This window comes from Elgaria multicarinata, chromosome 6, assembly GCF_023053635.1.
Source record: "Elgaria multicarinata webbii isolate HBS135686 ecotype San Diego chromosome 6, rElgMul1.1.pri, whole genome shotgun sequence".
NCBI classification, from domain to species: domain Eukaryota; kingdom Metazoa; phylum Chordata; class Lepidosauria; order Squamata; family Anguidae; genus Elgaria; species Elgaria multicarinata.
In genome coordinates, this window is record NC_086176.1 from 64,365,538 (window position 1) to 64,383,506 (window position 17,969).

Below are 17,969 nucleotides of genomic sequence, written 5' to 3' on the forward strand. Positions count from 1 at the left end.
CTTTTTATCTGTAATTTATTATACTGCCTAATTTATACTGCCTTCAGGCTTCAGGCTTCTTTCCCTCAAGGACAGAGGACAAAGCAGAGTGGAAGAATGTGCAGTTTTGGGGACAGGCCATTTGGGACAAAAGATAGGGGGAAAGGAGCCATGGGAAATACAAGGAGACTGAATCCCAGATATCTAGGTGGGGTGTGGGGAGGGTTCTCACTTCAACACTGTCACATGTTTCAGTTATATTCTTCACATGTATAAGAACTAGAGAAGGCAGTATCTATAAACTTGTGAGTCTATAATTCCAAATTCCCAGAAAATTCCAAATTCCCTTTCTACCACACTCTTACATTGTCATCCCACAAAAATATCTGCATAAACAGAAGTTAAAAATTCAGCTCAAATCAATGTGTTTTGCTCAGATTTTCATATTTATAGGTGCATTTTTGTCTTTCTTGCAGAACCTTATTTTGTCCATGCAGTGGATTATGGCAACTATATCTATTTTTTCTTTCGGGAAATAGCAGTGGAATACCACAGCATGGGAAAGGTAAGGGGCAAAAACACGTTGTAGACCAGCACAAGTTAGGGTTGACCTTGAAATGAGAGCCATAAATCACAATGACAAGGTCATTGTTTTGAGAGGATTCTGCTGCTCATGCCAAAGGTTGGTTGGAATGCGGCATTTCACTGCCTTGATATAAAACATTCTGGCTTGTGATGGCGACAAGATGCATTTTTAAAAAAATCTCCCCATTAAGCTGGAAAACATATGGCAAATTGATTTAATTCAGAGCTCCAAATAATCATTACAAGTCTGACTTTAAAGCAAGGAAGCCGCTGTATTTGGAAGGCCTTCATGAGAGGAACAGAAGTAAATGGGAAGAAATTTCAGTTTTGCCATGTCATAAAGAGCAATGAAAGCCTTATTGAAAAGATGTATTAAAAAGCTTCCAAGGTTAAAAAGAAGAAAGACGTAAATGAAAGCCTGACAAGGCTTGCATACTTTTAAAAAATGCTTAGGATACAAGACTCAGAGGCTGGCAGTGTAGGCCGCATGGATTGCAAATATAAAATGCGCTTTTGTTTGTAGAAATAGAAAGCTGAGTGGTCTGCATAGAAATGAGTTTTACATGGGCGGAGAACAGATATCCTGAAGGATTTATGGCTGTGTATGAAATGTCACAGGCTTATCTTTCATAGCACACAGTTCCAAAGCTGATTTTTCTTCTGTTTGTTATTTGTCACAGATTATAGGAAACATGGAATCAAATTTAAGTACACAGCATTGTCATTTCTGTCTTTTTAAAGGAGGAGAAAAAAAGAACAAAACTCCGGTCACTACATATTTCATTTTCTGTACTCTTCCTTCCCACTTTCATTCACTATAGGTAGTGTTCCCCAGGGTAGCTCGAGTTTGCAAGAATGACATGGGTGGATCTCAACGAGTCCTAGAAAAACAATGGACTTCCTTCCTGAAGGCACGGCTGAACTGTTCAGTACCAGGGGATTCACACTTCTACTTCAACATACTGCAGGCAGTTACAGATGTCATCCACATTAATGGTCGGAATATTGTGTTAGCAACCTTCTCCACCCCTTATAACAGGTAACCATTTTAATATAGGGTTGCTGGTTTTGCTGCCAGTTTCATAACATTGCAATAAATAGAAGAGAACAGGCATTGTGAGATGTTCATGAGCAAAACAGCATAATTAATGTTCCGCGCAATGTGGAACTACAGTTATAGTTCTACGCCCAATTGATTGTGGAGCAGCATTGACTGGGTAGTGCTAAAGACTTTTAGTGTGGAAACATCCATTCTTCACTAAACTACATTGCCATTAAGCTCCCACACATGGTAGTTTAGTTGATAATATACATAGAAGTGGCAGGACTGGAAGTCTATGTTACTCGCATATTTTCATGATTCCTGAAGTGTGAAAGGGAACCTTGTGGATCTCTGCTCCAGTATGTCATGTGAGCTGCATCTGCATTTAGAGCCCTCAAATCTCACCAAGGGAGATGTGCCAGTTTGCCATTTAAGAATGGAGTGAGGATTCCTAAGTCACTAAAAGTTCTGCTCATGCCATTTTTATCTAATGTGTGAAGCATCCCTCAAAGATGCTAGGCACAAATCACTGGGGACAGCTTCTGCTCAAGGTGGAACAGAACAGTGCCCTGTGGACCAAGTCCCATGCATTTCAGCAGGATATATTCCTAGCAGATTGTATTCCCTGTAATTCACAAGGAAATAGAGTGCGTGCCAAGTTGGAATACTTCCCCTTACCATAGACTTGAGTTTCCTTTCTTTGACTGGATGTGTCTTCCTCTTTCTTGTACAGCGTCCAGCATGACAGATGGCCTGAGCATATCAGTGTCCTTTGCTTACTCCTGTAATACCAGCAATAAATAAAAAGTAACAGGGGCCATTATTCTGACACCCATAGATTTTAGGTCAGCTAATAAAAAACTTTCACAGCATCACCTCATCTGTTAAGAATTTGAAAGCACGGGTATATTGCCACACACTTCTTAGTAATTTATGGAAACGTGCTAAGGTCCAGCATTTCTAAGGTCTCTGGGAAACTTTAGCAAACATGCTAATTAAAGTGAAATTGCTTCTGTGACCACAGGGGCCTGTTTCCTTTCCCATGCTTTCGATTAGAAGGGACGTTTGAGGGAAGAGAGGGAGCGCTTCCGTTCATGTACTCATGTTATGGAATGGCTACCAGAAGTCAAAGGGTAACCTCAGCAAGGTCAAAGGCAGACCTCCTGCCACTTTGAAATGGGAAGAAAGTGTCGGCAACATGGCTTAATAGCTACTATTGGCAACTCCAATTAGAGCAGCTGTTTGGGGAATGATTAAGCCATGAACTGAAAAATACAGCCGAACCCAAGAACACATTTTATTTGCAAGAAGACCATTGTTGAAAAACAATATGGATTTAGCCAAAAGGGGAGAGAGGGAAAGAGGAAAACACTAAAAAGACTCAGTAGGATTGAGTTTAATGTTTTTCAGCATTTTGCTTAATAACTTACTGATTTAACATATTCACAGATTTAGATTTCATTAACAATATTATTCCCACAGGGCAAACGCATCACCTATGTATCTTTTCAATCCAGCCATCTTGCTATTTAAGAATTTGTTTTCCTTCTCCAGCTGCCACAAACTAAGCTATTGTTGAAACAAGCTCCTGACCAGCAAATATACATGTAAAAGCCAGCTTGTGGGTTCATTCACTTTGTCACACTCTGTCATCCCACAAAACGGAATCCAGGTCAGGTCTATGCAGATAAAGTCGGATACCCACCCCTCCTAGTCTGAGCTGAGCCTCTTTAATAGGATCACACAAGGATGAGAGAATAGAATATCAATGCAGACAAGGGTAGACACAATCCAGATAATAACTCTTAACAAAAGATAGTTTATGCCTTATATCACCTTCCCCAACGTGGTGCCCTCCATATCTTTTAAATTACAACTCCTATCCCCTATCTGACCATTGGCCGAGCTTGTTCATGCACTGGTTATTTCACGGTTGGACTACTGCAACCTTCTTCTCTCTGGCCTTCCTTCTTCTCACATCAGTCCATTGGTTTCTGTTCACCACTCTGCCGCAAAGAACATCTTCTTGGCTCGCCGCTCTGACCATGTTATTCCGCTTCTGAAATCTCTTCATTGGCTTCCAATTCACTTCAGAATCCAATATAAACTTCTCCTGTTAACCTTCAAAGCTTTTCACGGTCTAGCTCCTTCCTATCTCTCCTCTCTCATCTCACACTATTGCCCCGCTCGTGCTCTTCGCTCCTCTGATGCCATGTTTCTCGCCTGCCCAAGGGCCTCTACTTCCCTTGCTCGGCTCCGTCCATTTTCTTCTGCTGCCCCTTACGCCTGGAACGCTCTTCCAGAACATTTGAGAACTACAAGTTCAATCGCAGCTTTTAAAGCTCAACTAAAAACTTTTCTTTTTCCTAAAGCTTTTAAAACTTGATGTTGTGCAGACTTCTACTGTTACTTTCTACTGTTAGTTTTACCCTACCCTGTGCCTGCTTACCCTACCCTGTGCCTGTTTGCATTCTCTTCCCCTCCTTATTGTTTCATTATGATTTTATTAGAATGTAAGCGTATGCGGCAGAGTCTTGCTATTTACTGTTTTACTCTGTACAGCATCATGTACATTGATGGTGCTATATAAATAAATAAATAAATAAATAAATAAATAATAATAATAATAATAATAATGGTTGAGGCTGATGAGAGCTGTAGCCTAAAACATCTGGAGGGCATCAAGTTGGGGAAGTCTGCCTTATAGAGTTGAGTCCTTAAGCCCTACATAGCTTGGGAGCTGGGTACCTCGAGAAATGAGTACTTGCTCCCAAATCAACCTCCCTGTACGTGTCATTTATGGAGACTCCTCTCGGCACCTCAGCCATCTGTGGGAAGGTGGCTGATGACCAGGGACAGGGCCTTCTTGGTTGTGACACTCCATCTTTGCAATTGTTTCCAAATGAGAATTGCCTGGTGCCTAAACTATTGTTTTTTCTATGCCAGACAAAGATCTTTTTATTATTTCTAACTTATACTGTTTTTACTATTGCTTATGAACTGCTATTTTATCTGGTTTTTAAGAATGAATTCCTGTTCAGAACTTCACATCCCATGGAAAATGAATCACACAAAGGGGAGAGCAAGGATTAGCCCAGTTGCCCCTTCTCTGTCATGTCTTCATCACCTGTCTCTGCAGCCCTCCACACATTGGGAGTTGGATTCCTGCAGTAGAGAACCTGCTCTACTTGAGTAAGCTCCCTGTGCAATTTAGACATCTGGAAAATTGTACAGGAATCTAACTGTGCAGAAGTTACCTGTCAGGATTAGGCCAGGTCTCCGTGGTGTGGATTCCAAATTAGATTCAGAGGCTGAAGAAGACCAGCTGAGACAGGAAGTGGGGGAGGAAATTCACCAAGGGCCTTGCTAGACCTACCTGATAATCCGGCCGGGAGTCGGGGCGATGGCGCGCTACAACTAGCGCGCGCCATCGCCCTTTTCCACACGTCAACACGCAACGGGGCAAGGGGAAGCCCCGTCGTGTCCGCCATTTTTTCCCCCCTTAAAGGGCCATGTGCGCAGGAGCGCACCGCCGGGAACATAAGTGCTTTTTTAAAAAATAAAGGGCCCCCTGCTCCCCCTGCCCCTGATTCCCCCCCAATGCCTGATGCCCCCCTGCCCGCCCGCTCGCCTGTCCTCTCCCCGCTTGCCAGGCCCGTGCCCGCTCTTCTCCACCCGCCCCCGCTTGCCAGGCCCGTGCCCGCTCTTCTCCCCCCCTCTCTTCTGCCGGGTCGGTCTTTCCCCCGGCCCCCATCTCCCCCCCATTATTCCCCCCCCCAGCCCAATGGGCACAGCGGTCCTATGGAGCGCTGTGCCCAGTCCGTGGCTTCTCCCGGCTACTCGCGGGTAAGCAAGCAGCCGGGAAAAGCCACGGAAGTTGCTAGGCCGGGGCTGCGGAGAAACCGGGCCATAAGCGAATCCGCTTATGCCGGTTCAAGCAAGGTCTTAGCCTGGCCTGACCCCGGAATCCCCTGTGCGTCATCTGGATGCACAGGAGGGAGACCGGGCCTCACATCTAGCAACAGCCCAAGACTCCGCAGGAGTCAAGGAAGAATCTTCCCAGAAGCTTATCAAACAAGAGGCACAGAATCAGAGATCATCTTCCCCCTACTCCACCCCCTTCCCCTGGGAACTCAATCTTTGTCAGAAGGGGAGGGAGCATCGGAATTGACAGATCCCAGAGTCCACTGCAGGGTCAAGTGGGCAGAGTTGAGAGGAGGTCGTCCACCAGACTAGCTGCACAGCAGAGGTTGCAGCTTGAAGACTCTCCCTGAAGGAGAGATGCCACTGCCTTGCTTTGTTAGGCTAATTAAGCTTAGAGGATAGTTCCTAGCATTCACACTCCCTTCAGGTGTGAAGAGGTGTCTTTTTACTGAATAAAACTTTTGTGGATTGCAGAGCAGACCTCTTTATTGTCTCACATCTTGGTGGGAGTGCTTGGAATCATGACATTACCCCTCCAACGTATGGAGAGCTGGGGCCAGGCACTGAGGATGAGACGAAAGGGCTGGGGCCAGAAGCTTGTTCCTGTTCTCCCCCTCACTCACTTCTAATCACTTCTGAATAGTATTTCTGTTTTTATCAGTATTGTGTTTCATTGTTATACATTTCTGGTAGACTGTCCTAGAATTGAAGTATGATACTGGTTATGGTCTAAGAACCATTTGCTTGAGCAGCATTCTCTAACTGGAGAGCAGGGCAGATGCCATCGATTCTGATCCTTATCTGTACGAACTCTCTTCCTGCAATTGAACCAAGCTCCCTGATGCATGGACCAGTACATTAAGCAGAGTGAAGTGTATAGCTACATCACCAATTGTGGGGCCACGCTCAAAAGTTTCTGTCGTAAAACATGAAGCAGCAAGCGAGTGGCACCCTTTTTGCTCCCTGCTCTTAACAGAGTCGTGCAAGTCCCCTTCTGCAGTACCATACACAATGCAACAAGAGACAAGGCACAAGCATTAGCTCCACAGTTTTGCTGATGTGGGGTCTAGAACTGTCTCCTTGAATTGGAACAAAGCCACATGTTCTGGGACTGTTCCACTGCCAATAAGTCTTGCGTCAGACTCTGAGACTGGAGCACCAAATAGTAGTATAGGGCTGTAACACATCATTATACAGGGTGAGTCTAAGGGATTGGTTTCATCTTATGGGTTCCTTTGAATGCGTACAAATAAACAAACACGTTGGAATGCAAATTGCTATCTTTATGAGTACAGTTTCACTAATTTTCATTCCACTGATTGACATTTTTTGATAATTAAGGGCATAATCCTATGCATGTTAGACAGAAAAAAGTCCTAAATCTCCCAGAATTAGGATTTTTTTGGTCTGCCAAAAGATGCATGGGATTGCACCCTAAACCATCTTTTGAACTTTCTGTTTTAGTTTTGTTCTCTAATAGTGTGTTTTCAGTATTATCCCTAGTATTAGTGTCTTGATATATCACCTTTTCAGTATTATTTTAAAACCAAATTCCAATGGCTGTATATATGATAATAATCACCACCTTAAATCAGGATTATAATTCTGAGCCAGATGGTGCTCACTATCTGATCAGAATCATGTTGCTGAAGTCAGACACAAATGTGCAACAGTACAGCACATGTAAACAACAAAGGCAGATTAATGAATAATTCATACCTGAAAGCCATTGAGTAAAAGAAACATTTAAGCCCTTCCAAAAGTGTTTGTGTAAGACTGTAATTATATTTAGTGATTGCTACTATTAGGTTACATGCAAATAATCAGAAAGCCCAAATTTAAATTTTAGTGGGAAGCAAGGCAAAGCTGCATTTGCGTCTGCAAACTCTTTACAGCTGACTGAGTTAAGCAAATTCCTGCTCACAGGAACTCAGCCAGAAACATACAGGAAAATCAAGTGACGCTCAGAACCTCAACGGACGGATACTGGTATTTTGCTGAACTTTCAGGCTGAGCGATGTGCATCAGTATGCAAAATGTATCGGCTCCAACATCTGAATGATTCCTAGGATGCAACCGGAGACACAGTAGGGCCCACAAAATTTCACATCAAGGCTGTGTGAAGTTTACAGCATGAGGTTCCATCCAGAAAATGGGTTGTGCTTTGGGTAATCCATTAATTTCTTGGTGCCACCAGTTGTCATAAGTATATCTCTGAGTCTTTTGAGTCTTCAAAATACACGACTGCTTTTATCTTTTAGAGGAAAACTATACTGACAGGAACTGGCTGCCCACTGAAGCATCTCAAATGCCTGCATGGAGGCAGCCTTTTACTGTCAATACCCAGAGGTTGGAAGGTTCAAGCATTGAAATGGCCTGTGACAGGAAGGCTTCTATGCAGCATGTTTTCAGACACACACACACAAATTACGCATAACTTTAGAATGAGTAACTATTTCTGGAAATGTCACATTGCAGCATCCCTGGCTCTGCTGTCTGCGCTTACGATATTCTTGACATTGCCAATGTATTTACTGGGAGATTCAAAGAACAGAAGTCTCCAGATTCAATATGGACACCAGTTCCTGACGAACGAGTGCCCAAGCCCAGGTACTTTCCTCTGCTATGTTTGCTGCCGTGCCGGGACTGAGAGCTGAATGTTTTTCATAGCGATGGCTGGTTTAGTATACAGCATAAATGCAAGAGAGGCAGATGCAGAAGAGATGGAAGTGTCATTCAAGCCAAACCAAGGGGGTTCATACCCTCCACCCTCCATAACTGGTTTGGTCAGGCAAGAGGGAACAAATTATGCTAGGTGGACAACTAATCTGAATCATTGTTTCCAAGAGAAGACATGGGACTTAGGGGGATTCCACACGTCGTACTGAGGCCGCTTCCATGCGGCCCCAGTGCGACGTGAAAGCGATCGTGTAACTTGCCTGGCGAAGAGACGAGGAAGAGGCATCCTTGCCGCCGCCGCCACCCACCGACCTCCTCGCTGGCCGGGACGGAGAGCTCGGCGGAAGAAGGCGGGGTGGAGACAAGGCAAGTTACACGATCGCTTTCACGTCGCACTGGGGCCGCATGGAAGCGGCCTCAGTACGACGTGTGGAATCCCTCTTAGACTGTTTCCTCAGGAAAAAAAAGTCTGCTTAAGAACATGGCTTGATGTTGGATTTTAAAAAAAAGATAATGTTGCATAATGGGACTTATTACTCAAGCTCAAGTTATCCTTGTTTAGCAGGAGAGCCAACAGCAATAGGCTGATTCCCCCACTGATAGGTAGAAGGCAGCGGCTGCAAAGCTGCTGTCCTATCTGGAGAAAAGCACTCTTCCAGTTTCTGGATCTGCCTTCTGCAGGAGCACCAGGGTTCCTTTGCTGCTTCTGAACTCTTGGCTGACCACAGAGAGCAGCCTCTTTATTCTGTTTTACTGCTCCCTCGCCCTACTATGCAGGCAAAGGAAAGAAGCTCAGAGCAGGCACAGATTACTGCCCCTTTGGCCACAGTGAAGCTTCCTCTGTTACCTCACCTAAGAATCCTCACTCCCCTGCAATATGGCAGAAAAAGAATAAAGCAAGCAATCTTCGCACTCAGCTCAAGGCTCAAGAAAAGAACAACTGTCCAATCTTACGGCGAGCCAAAACGGTTTGTTCAGCAATGGCAGGGGTCCATGCAAGGACTTTTTCTTGCATCAGTTCTGTCCCAGTGACTCTCTCGAAGTTGGGCCCAGGGAGGTAGCAGGGGAGGTGAATGGGGATCTTTATAAGATCCATGATTTCTCTCCCATCATAAGGAGAGTCCACCTAGGAGAGTCCACCTAGAATCTCTCCAATGAATCAATAGGATCATCATCACTTACAATACTGCTGTTTTAGCCAGGGCACAGCAGTGCAAGCCCCATGGAAGGAGAAAGGAGCGGTGATTCCTCCAGTTTGTTTAATTTCCCATTCCCGCTCCTCATATGGGCACCACACCAACTCCTGGCAATCTTCTGGGCTTCCATCCACTAGCACAGGCATCCCTCAACCTGCACCCTCGGCTCCCATCTGAAGGCACTTGGTTCTAGCATCTCCTGATCAGTCCTAATCAGAATCAGGGAAGAAGGGGCCACTTCCTTTGCCACCACCCCCTCAAGCACAGCCTGTGCTTGCTCTAAACTACCCTTTCCATGGATGCTTTGGAGTGGTGGGGTGGGGAGGGGAAGAAAAAATGGAAGTGGTTGTTGCTTGAACGCTCACTGTGCCCCCGAGAGCAGCAAAAACACCCTCTGCTCTTGTACAGAAGAGCCAGAAACTGAAAGAGTTCTTCTCTCTGGACCTTTCTTTTATCGGAGGAGGAGGTTAACCCATTGCTGCCTGCTCTCTTGCTGTAAGGATTTACTACGGGGTAAATCATATACATTTCCCATTCATATAACAAAACAGGAAAATGGGATGTGAAAATAACGTTTAAAAGAAGCATACATTTTTACCATCCCTGACCTCCTGAGAAGCTGTTCTTTCAGCGCCTCCACCCCCACCCCTTTAGCTTCTTAGGATATTTGCATTTAATTTCATTCTAGTTTTGTCCCTCACTGTCCTGGCATTAATCTTCATACATTTTTCATGCATATACACTTCCTCTGTCCCAAATTACAATTCTTCGAATAATACTCCCTTTGCACAAATGCAGTTGGGAACCCACACAAATTTATAATTCCCTCATAGCTTTTTTTTTTTTTGTAATTAAACTTCATCTGTAGTTGCTTAGTCTGCGCATGTCAATGGCTGCACTGTGTGAACTTGCAGTGTCTCGTTCTGCAGTTCAAAGTCCGGACAAGCATAGCTAGCATGGACAAGAAGGAATTGTAGAGAAGGGGACCCATGGGGAAGGGCACTGTCAGCAAAAAGAAGTGGATTTTTCTGCTGCCAGTATATGACTGTTTTGGCCCAGCTTCCATAAAACTACTGGGGAGATTCCAGGAATAAACTGAACACATTTGTATTCCAGTTATCCAAGACAGATAACACTGTGTCTTATTAAAGTACTCTGCAGGCTCATGCTTAAAAGGCTTGGGTTTTCATACTTGTCAAAAATAAAGTGTTCTTGGGAGCCAGAGCAAAGAGGATGTTTATTCTGATGCTGGCTAGATTCACCCTCCAAGCTGTGTTTTTAAGCAGCTTTATTTCACACCTTCAGGGGAGGGGGGAAATATAGCACTCCCCTTGTAAATTAAATAAAGGGATCATAACTCCAAGACTGAGAGACTTGCAGAAGTGCATATGGAGCATGCCTAAGGAGTGAGCAGAACCTTGCCAAACTATGTATGTGTTTATTGGGTTCCATGTAGATGGATGAACTGTGAACTTGCATTTTACAAACTTCATAATCTGCTTAGGAAATTTATGTGCACTAATGGTCATAAATCGGGTATTCCCATGATAAAGTATAACTGAGTGCTGAATGCTAAACTTGCACGGTGGAATGACTAGACCCAGAGGAAATCTAAGAGTGCTTCAGTTGAGGGCATTATGCATTGTTCAGTTTCTTTTACAAAGCCTCTGGCACACTCTCACCTAATAACAGATGCTTAGAAAAACAGCTTATGTAGGATATTTGCACACAAGCAGTAAATAATCACATTTCCTCCCACCCTGTTCTTAATTTAGGCCAGGTTCTTGTGCTGGATCTACATCACTTGAAAAGTATACATCCTCCAATGAATTTCCAGATGACACTCTAAACTTTATCAAAACACATTCTCTCATGGATGAAGCAGTACCATCAATTGTCAACAAGCCATGGTTTCTGAGAACAATGGTCAGGTAAATAACTTTTCTTCAGATTCCTTTAATTTCTTGCCCCCGTCCATCCATCCGTACAGACACACACATTTGCTAATGTACTACAATTTAATTCTTTCGAAGTTCTTTAGTCATGGTTCCCAGCCAAGGCATACTGGGAGTTCCACCCAAGGCATACTGGGAATTGTAGGCATAAACCTAGGAGTTTTTTTTTAATTAATTTCTTTAAAAATACTTAAAACCCCAAAATTCATGTTTTTAGATTATTTCTGATCCATGTACACGAAGACCTGTCTGGGTGAACAGCATTAAGGCAGCACCATATGTGGAAGTGGGTAAACATTTCCGGACATATGTGACACACACATACTTTACGCTTTATAGGTAGAGATGCTGAAATCCCAAGCAAACTGGGAAGAGCTCTGATGGGATCTTTCAGAATTGGTCTGCCCATGTTTAGAAATAGAATGCTAAACTAAATGGACCTTTGATATGGTCCTTTAAGGCAATTGTTATGTTCTTATGAGTTAGGACAAGGAGGAGGAGGTTACCGCCCAGAGAGCTCCGGCTATTGGGCGGTATAGAAATGTAATAAATAAATAAATAAATAAATAAATAAATACTGCAGTACTATGAGAAGGCCTTTGGTGGATCGAAAGGTGTTACTAATTCCATTCAGGTTACACTCAGCTCATATCGCAGAGGATACACCAACTTGTGTATTTATCTTTGGGTCAGCATTTTCACTTCCTCAGAATTAACAGGTAGCTGAAGGGCACATCCAGCGGATATGAAATCTGTCTGCTAGGATGTTTTCAGGATATGCTGATGTCTGTCAGGATATGTTAACGGCAGCTCCAGTGTTTACATAAGTTTCTAAAGAGAGCTACCCACATCTAAATAATCCTCTGTCAGCATAAGAAGAAATAATAATAAAAATATCTTCCCTCCCTCAAGGATACATAAGTTAGCAGCTTTCAAAATCTGTAATTTCTAGTTTCTAAAAATACATAAAATGATCTCTGAGATTCCTATTACAAGCAAATTTGCGCATTACTTTATTCACACACTTGCCCACACTCATGTATGACAGTGTTCATATATTGTAACTATATTGATTTGTGTCCAAACACATATGTCAGGAAGCTGATTTCCTCATCAGTGCCTGAAAATATGTATGAGGATATATTTTAAAAAAAACGTGTTCACATTCTGTTAAACCAAGGGTGTTGAACCTCCGGTCTGCGAACAAAATCCAGCCTGCCTTGGATCCCAATCCAGTCCTCTGGGGTTCCCCAGATAGCCCACCTCTTCTTTCCCAACTTCCAATCATTCGTTAGTTTCTAGCTTTTGCACAGTTTCCCCCTATTCTAAAAGGTGAAATGCCTCTTCTAAGGCTTAGTTCCTGTCAGTAAGACCTTTAAGCTAAACTGTGCCAGTATTTTTGGCCACGCCCATTTTGCCTTCCACTCCACCCACCACTGGAATGCAACTCCAAAGAGCATCTCCGAAATGGAATTCAACTCTTGGGCTAAAAGAAGTTCAACATCGCTGATGGAATGCATTATAAAACACAAAACTTTGTTCACATGTTTGTACCCCATGTGTATAAAAGTCTAATGTGGAATTCAGTTCTCAGAATCCATGCAGAAAACTCTCATTAAACTGGAAAACAGACAGTGAAAACCTACTGCTTCTCAGCAACTAAAGTTTGGCTCTCTTCATGTGTCTCCCTTCAAAGTTACGGAACAGATCTTACATACGAATCAGCCTCCTGGTGTTTACTTTTTGGCCCAGCCTAAGCCTAATTTTGTAGTGTGAAAATAATTTGGGTCTTCTCCACACATTTAAGTGGAAAATTGTGTTTATGCATGAATAGATAAACTTTGCTTTAAAATTTACTCAATATTTATCTATAAAGCAGGAAAGGTTGATCAAAGAAACGACAGGCTAATGTGGTGATTAAAGCAGTAATGTTGTCATTCCAGATACCGCCTGACCAAAATTGCTGTAGATAATGCCGCTGGGCCAAATCAGAATCACACTGTGGTTTTCCTTGGATCAGAGAAGGGAATCATTCTGAAGTTCTTGGTCAGGACAGGAAACAGTGGTTTTCTAAATGACAGCCTTTTCCTGGAGGAGATGAGCATTTACAATTCTGAAAAGTGCGTATCATTAGTACTTTCTCCACTTTACTTTTAACTAAAAACAATGTTTGTTCTCAGTTCTTACGTATTGCGCTTTCCACATAGGGGGAAATTATAAGAAACTGCTGTTATTATTGAATTCTAAATATATGTTTCTGTTTTCTTGTTTTTATGGATTTTTATTTCATCATGAAAAAAGGAGTTAAGGTCAACACTTCCAACAATTAATTACACACACACACACACACACACACAAATAGAACCTATATGCGACTGCAAGTTTTAACAACATTCCCCCTATCCCACCCCACCCCAATTTTAGATAAAATCTGAGAAGATGGCTAAGAAATGTGTTTATGAGAGAATTTAAAACCATGCCATTAACTCAGCTTTCTATGATAATAATAGTAAATATTCCTTATAGATGTGAAATTCAGAATTTCGTGGGGAGGGACTGAAATAGTTTAGCCAGGCCTAGAAGCCAGATCCACTCCCACTCCTTCCTGACCCATGCCAAAGGGAGTCATCAAGATGACCACCACACAAAGAAGACTAAAAGACAAAGTCTTACTCAGCTCAGGATAGGAGTCAGGCTGACTTGGAGAAGAGTGCCATTTAGAGTGACTCTGAACAGCACAAGTGTGCACTAGTGCCCTATACTATACATGGCAGCACTAGTGGCTTGTATGATGGGCTGTTAGTCAGAGGAGTTGGGATGGGTTCTTACACACACACTACACAGCCCTTCTTCCATTGCATGTGCCAGACCCTTACAGGAGGGGGAAGGCAAAACATCTCTGTGGCTCTCTGCTGAATCACAGTGTCTCCTAGGCCTTAGCTAGACCTACCAGATAATCATGGATGGAGGAGGGGTGATCTCGCATTGTGATTAACGCGAGATCTCACCCTCGTTTACATGTAAGGCACGGCGACCCCCAGAAGAGAGGTGTCGCGCCCGCCATTTTTATTTTTAAAGAAGATGGACTGCACGAATCCTCATGCGTAAAGGTAAGGCTTATTTTTAAAAATTAACTTATTTCCCCACTCCCCCACCCTCCCCCCGATGGGTGCAGCTCTCCTGAGGAGCGCTGCGCCCCATGCAAGTAATCGCACGGAGCCGGCTCAAGCTGTGGCAACGGGCTACACCTTCCGCAGCCCACGGAAAAAATGGACCCAAAGTGTAGGGCTGTATCCCAGGGCCAAGGAGGGTTGATCCCTGCCTGATCCCGGGATCCCCTGTGAATCATCTGGATGCACAGGTACGATCCCAGGGTTCGCCCCGGGATAAACGCTGGTCTAGCTAAGGCCCTAGTCTCTTAGGCATGCTCCAGCAAACCAGGATATAGGCTTACCTAATAAGATTATTTAAGGCACACTCATAGACAGGGGAAAACGTTCTAGAATTCTCAGCATTCTGCAACCTTATAACCATTTACCTGGGATGGATGATGCTGTGGTCTTCTTGGCACCAGGTGTCACCTTCTTATTTTCTTACATTTTAGTTACTGTTACTGTATTTTTAAATCTTTACACTGCTACTGGTTTTTACTTTGATTTTATGGTTAGTTTTAAGCTTTTAAAAGTTTTATATGTTTTTTTTTGCTGTGTTGTTGTTGTGAATTGCCCAGAGAGCTACTGCTAATGGGCAATACAGAAAGGTAAAAAATAACTAAATAAAACTCAGTGGGGCTTATTTCTGATTAGACATGTATATGACTGCACTGTTAGTGTGTCATCTAAAGAAATAATAAAGTTGTATATCCATTTCTCTAAATTGAATATGTCTACAGCCCTGATTTTAATCTGACTAAGAAATGTTTCTGTTGCGTATCAAATTGTCCAAGAATGATGGAACTGTCTTCTCCTTACTTCAAATCAGGTGCAGCTATGACGGGGTAGAAGACAAAAGGATTGTGGGCATGCAACTGGACAAGCGAAGCAGTGCCCTTTATGTAGCATTTTCAAACTGTTTAATAAGAGTTCCCCTGGGAAGGTGTGAGCGTCATGGCAAGTGCAAAAAGTAGGTATTTCTTGACACCTCTTCCCCTGACTGTTAATTCCATTGTCAAAAACACCAATTATTGACAGATTAATATTGACCTTGAGTACTGACACCACAGAATTCTAGAATGATCTATATATGTCTCCTCTATTAAGGGCCTGCATAGCTTCTAGGGACCCATATTGTGGATGGATGAAGGAAAGTGGGGCATGTATGCAGCTATTACCTGGAGCAACGTAAGTCATAATTAGCAATTGGTATATATTTTAATAACAGTATTGCTCAAATACACTTTTGAATAGCACTTTTTTCAACAGACTATAATGAGCTTCTTGATACAGAAAAGTAATAAATGTTTGTTTGCTTGCTTTTCTCTCTGTTTCCATAGTGCTAGTTAATACTATTTTATTTCTGATTATGGCTGGAGCTGTACATTCATACCGCATGGGGGAAGCCGCCATGTACATGTTGTTTTTGTGTGCCTTCTTCCCCTCCATTCTTTAGCATTTAGAATCTCTTGCCTGTGTTGTTTTCATGCCATTGCCTGCTTTTCCAAACCTCGGTATAACACATGTGTCCCACCCCCACACCTTCACTGGTTGTGACAGGGGCAGGGACATCGCAATACAAGGAGAGTGATCCAAAATATTATGGGGATGCTATAGATTCCAGTAAGTTGAACCATGGAAGTAAGATGATTCTAGTAAGGAAAGTATTCATTTGGCAGTTGTTTGTAAGCAAAATCTAGGTCTGCTTAGGGTTTTTTAGAATGGACCTAGATGATTCTGTTCATCTCCCATCTCTAAGATCAGTCGGGCTTAGACATAGTGATTTAGTCAAGATTACAATATTGTGACTGAGCAGGAATTTGAATACAAGACCAGCCTCTCCACAACATCCACTATGCCACTCATACACATAAATAAATAAGAAAAAGAAAAGAAAAACTTTAAAAGTTCATATTCAACTCTGACCATCTGCCAGCAGAATGGAAACCACTGTCAAAACAATTTTCTACATACCCCCTAGATCTGTTCCAGAGGATTGGAGGATGGTCCAGGGCAGCTTTAGAAGGTGTACTCCCCTGTAGATGTCCTCCCCTGTAGAGGGGAGGACATCAAGGGAAAGTCCTGTCCCATGACCCAATCTCCACTTGCACAATATGTGTACACTAGGATTGGATGAGAGCACTGAACCACTTTATTCCAGTATCCTCTTGGCTGATCATATTTACTGTGCACTGCTAAGAATGACCATAGGACTCTAGGACTAAAGTGAACCCAAAAGTGCTTGTTCTCTAATCACCAATCATTATGTTGTAGCACTATTGTAAGGCTCCAAAAACTTGTGCAAATAATTGATAACACCGCCATGCAACTTATAACCTTGATAAATAAGCACATACCTGGCCACATTCTAAGTTAAGTCCATTGTAAAAAAAGAAGACGCACTCACAGCTGTAGGCTTTCTATTACATGTTCCTCACTGTTCTTAGACTGAAGCTAGTGGTATATCAACTCAGAGTAGGGCTGCTCAAGCTCAGTATGGTGATTAATGTAGCCCAGAAGATCATTGTATGGACATGAGAGGCTTGCTCCTTATTTTGTAGCCACTGTGCTTAACAATGTTTCTTGCCTCATATTTTTTTTGTATTTATATATCCCAGATATCCTCTCTCTTTGGAGGATAAAGACTGTACTTTTCATGCCAAACCTGTATTTTTAAAGAAACAATTATCACAAGTATTGCTCATCAAATGAAGAAATCAGAGAATAAAGCAACATGAATCCCATTGTGGTTGCATTGTGCAAGTATTAGAAAAAAAACTATTTTTTCTCTGTTCCTTCCTTTTACTTCTAGGTTCTATGACCTGTATGTGGTGGAGCCTGTGAGTGCAGTAATTCACACCATTTTGTTTCTTTCTGTTGTTTAGACTGGCATTTGAGCAGGACATAGAGCATGGCAATACTGATGGCCTGGGTGACTGCCAAAGTAAGCAAAAGTGTTTTTTACTCTTTCATTTTAGCTGGCATTAAAGAAACTCTCTATATGCCTGAGTGCCGCCAACTCAGAATCAGCAAAGGTATAGATAGAAAATCATAACGGTGGAAACAGCAGGTATGGGTTCCATAAAAATACCTCCTGTTTAAATGGCAATTATGTTGGAATTAAAATCTAGTTCTGAAAGAAATGTAATTATAGATCTCACCTAGGTTGTGTATCAGAACTGAGTTAATAATGGTGAGTGTTTCTGAACTCTGAATTAGGGAGTACTGCTGTGCTGGAGCCATGAAGGTGTAGGGGGGCATGTACATTTCACGGATATTTTCTCCTACGCAAAACATGTGTGCGCCTTCCATGAATTTTTGCTGTAGGGACATAAAGTGTTCACACAGGAGAAACATTCGTTCTTCACTGATACACAGGTGGTGATGCTCCAGAGAGTGAGTTGTTTGAAACCAAGCTCAGCTCCTGCTTCAGTACCATATTTTGTTTGTTTGTTCG

At 42.7% G+C, this 17,969-nt stretch overlaps 1 protein-coding gene across 4 annotated transcripts in view; it reads left to right on the forward strand.

Annotated features, from left to right (window-relative positions):
* SEMA6A (semaphorin 6A) overlaps positions 1–17,969 on the forward strand; it is a 181,638-nt gene that overhangs the window by 118,351 nt on the left and 45,318 nt on the right. For all 4 annotated transcript variants that reach the window (XM_063129502.1, XM_063129504.1, XM_063129505.1 and 1 more), the window contains exons 9-16: positions 456–544; positions 1,386–1,603; positions 8,009–8,140; positions 11,181–11,336; positions 13,304–13,480; positions 15,342–15,482; positions 15,620–15,700; positions 17,398–17,456. In XM_063129502.1, the coding sequence (XP_062985572.1) occupies positions 456–544; positions 1,386–1,603; positions 8,009–8,140; positions 11,181–11,336; positions 13,304–13,480; positions 15,342–15,482; positions 15,620–15,700; positions 17,398–17,456 (1,053 nt within the window). The remainder of the gene's footprint in view (positions 1–455; positions 545–1,385; positions 1,604–8,008; positions 8,141–11,180; positions 11,337–13,303; positions 13,481–15,341; positions 15,483–15,619; positions 15,701–17,397; positions 17,457–17,969) is intronic.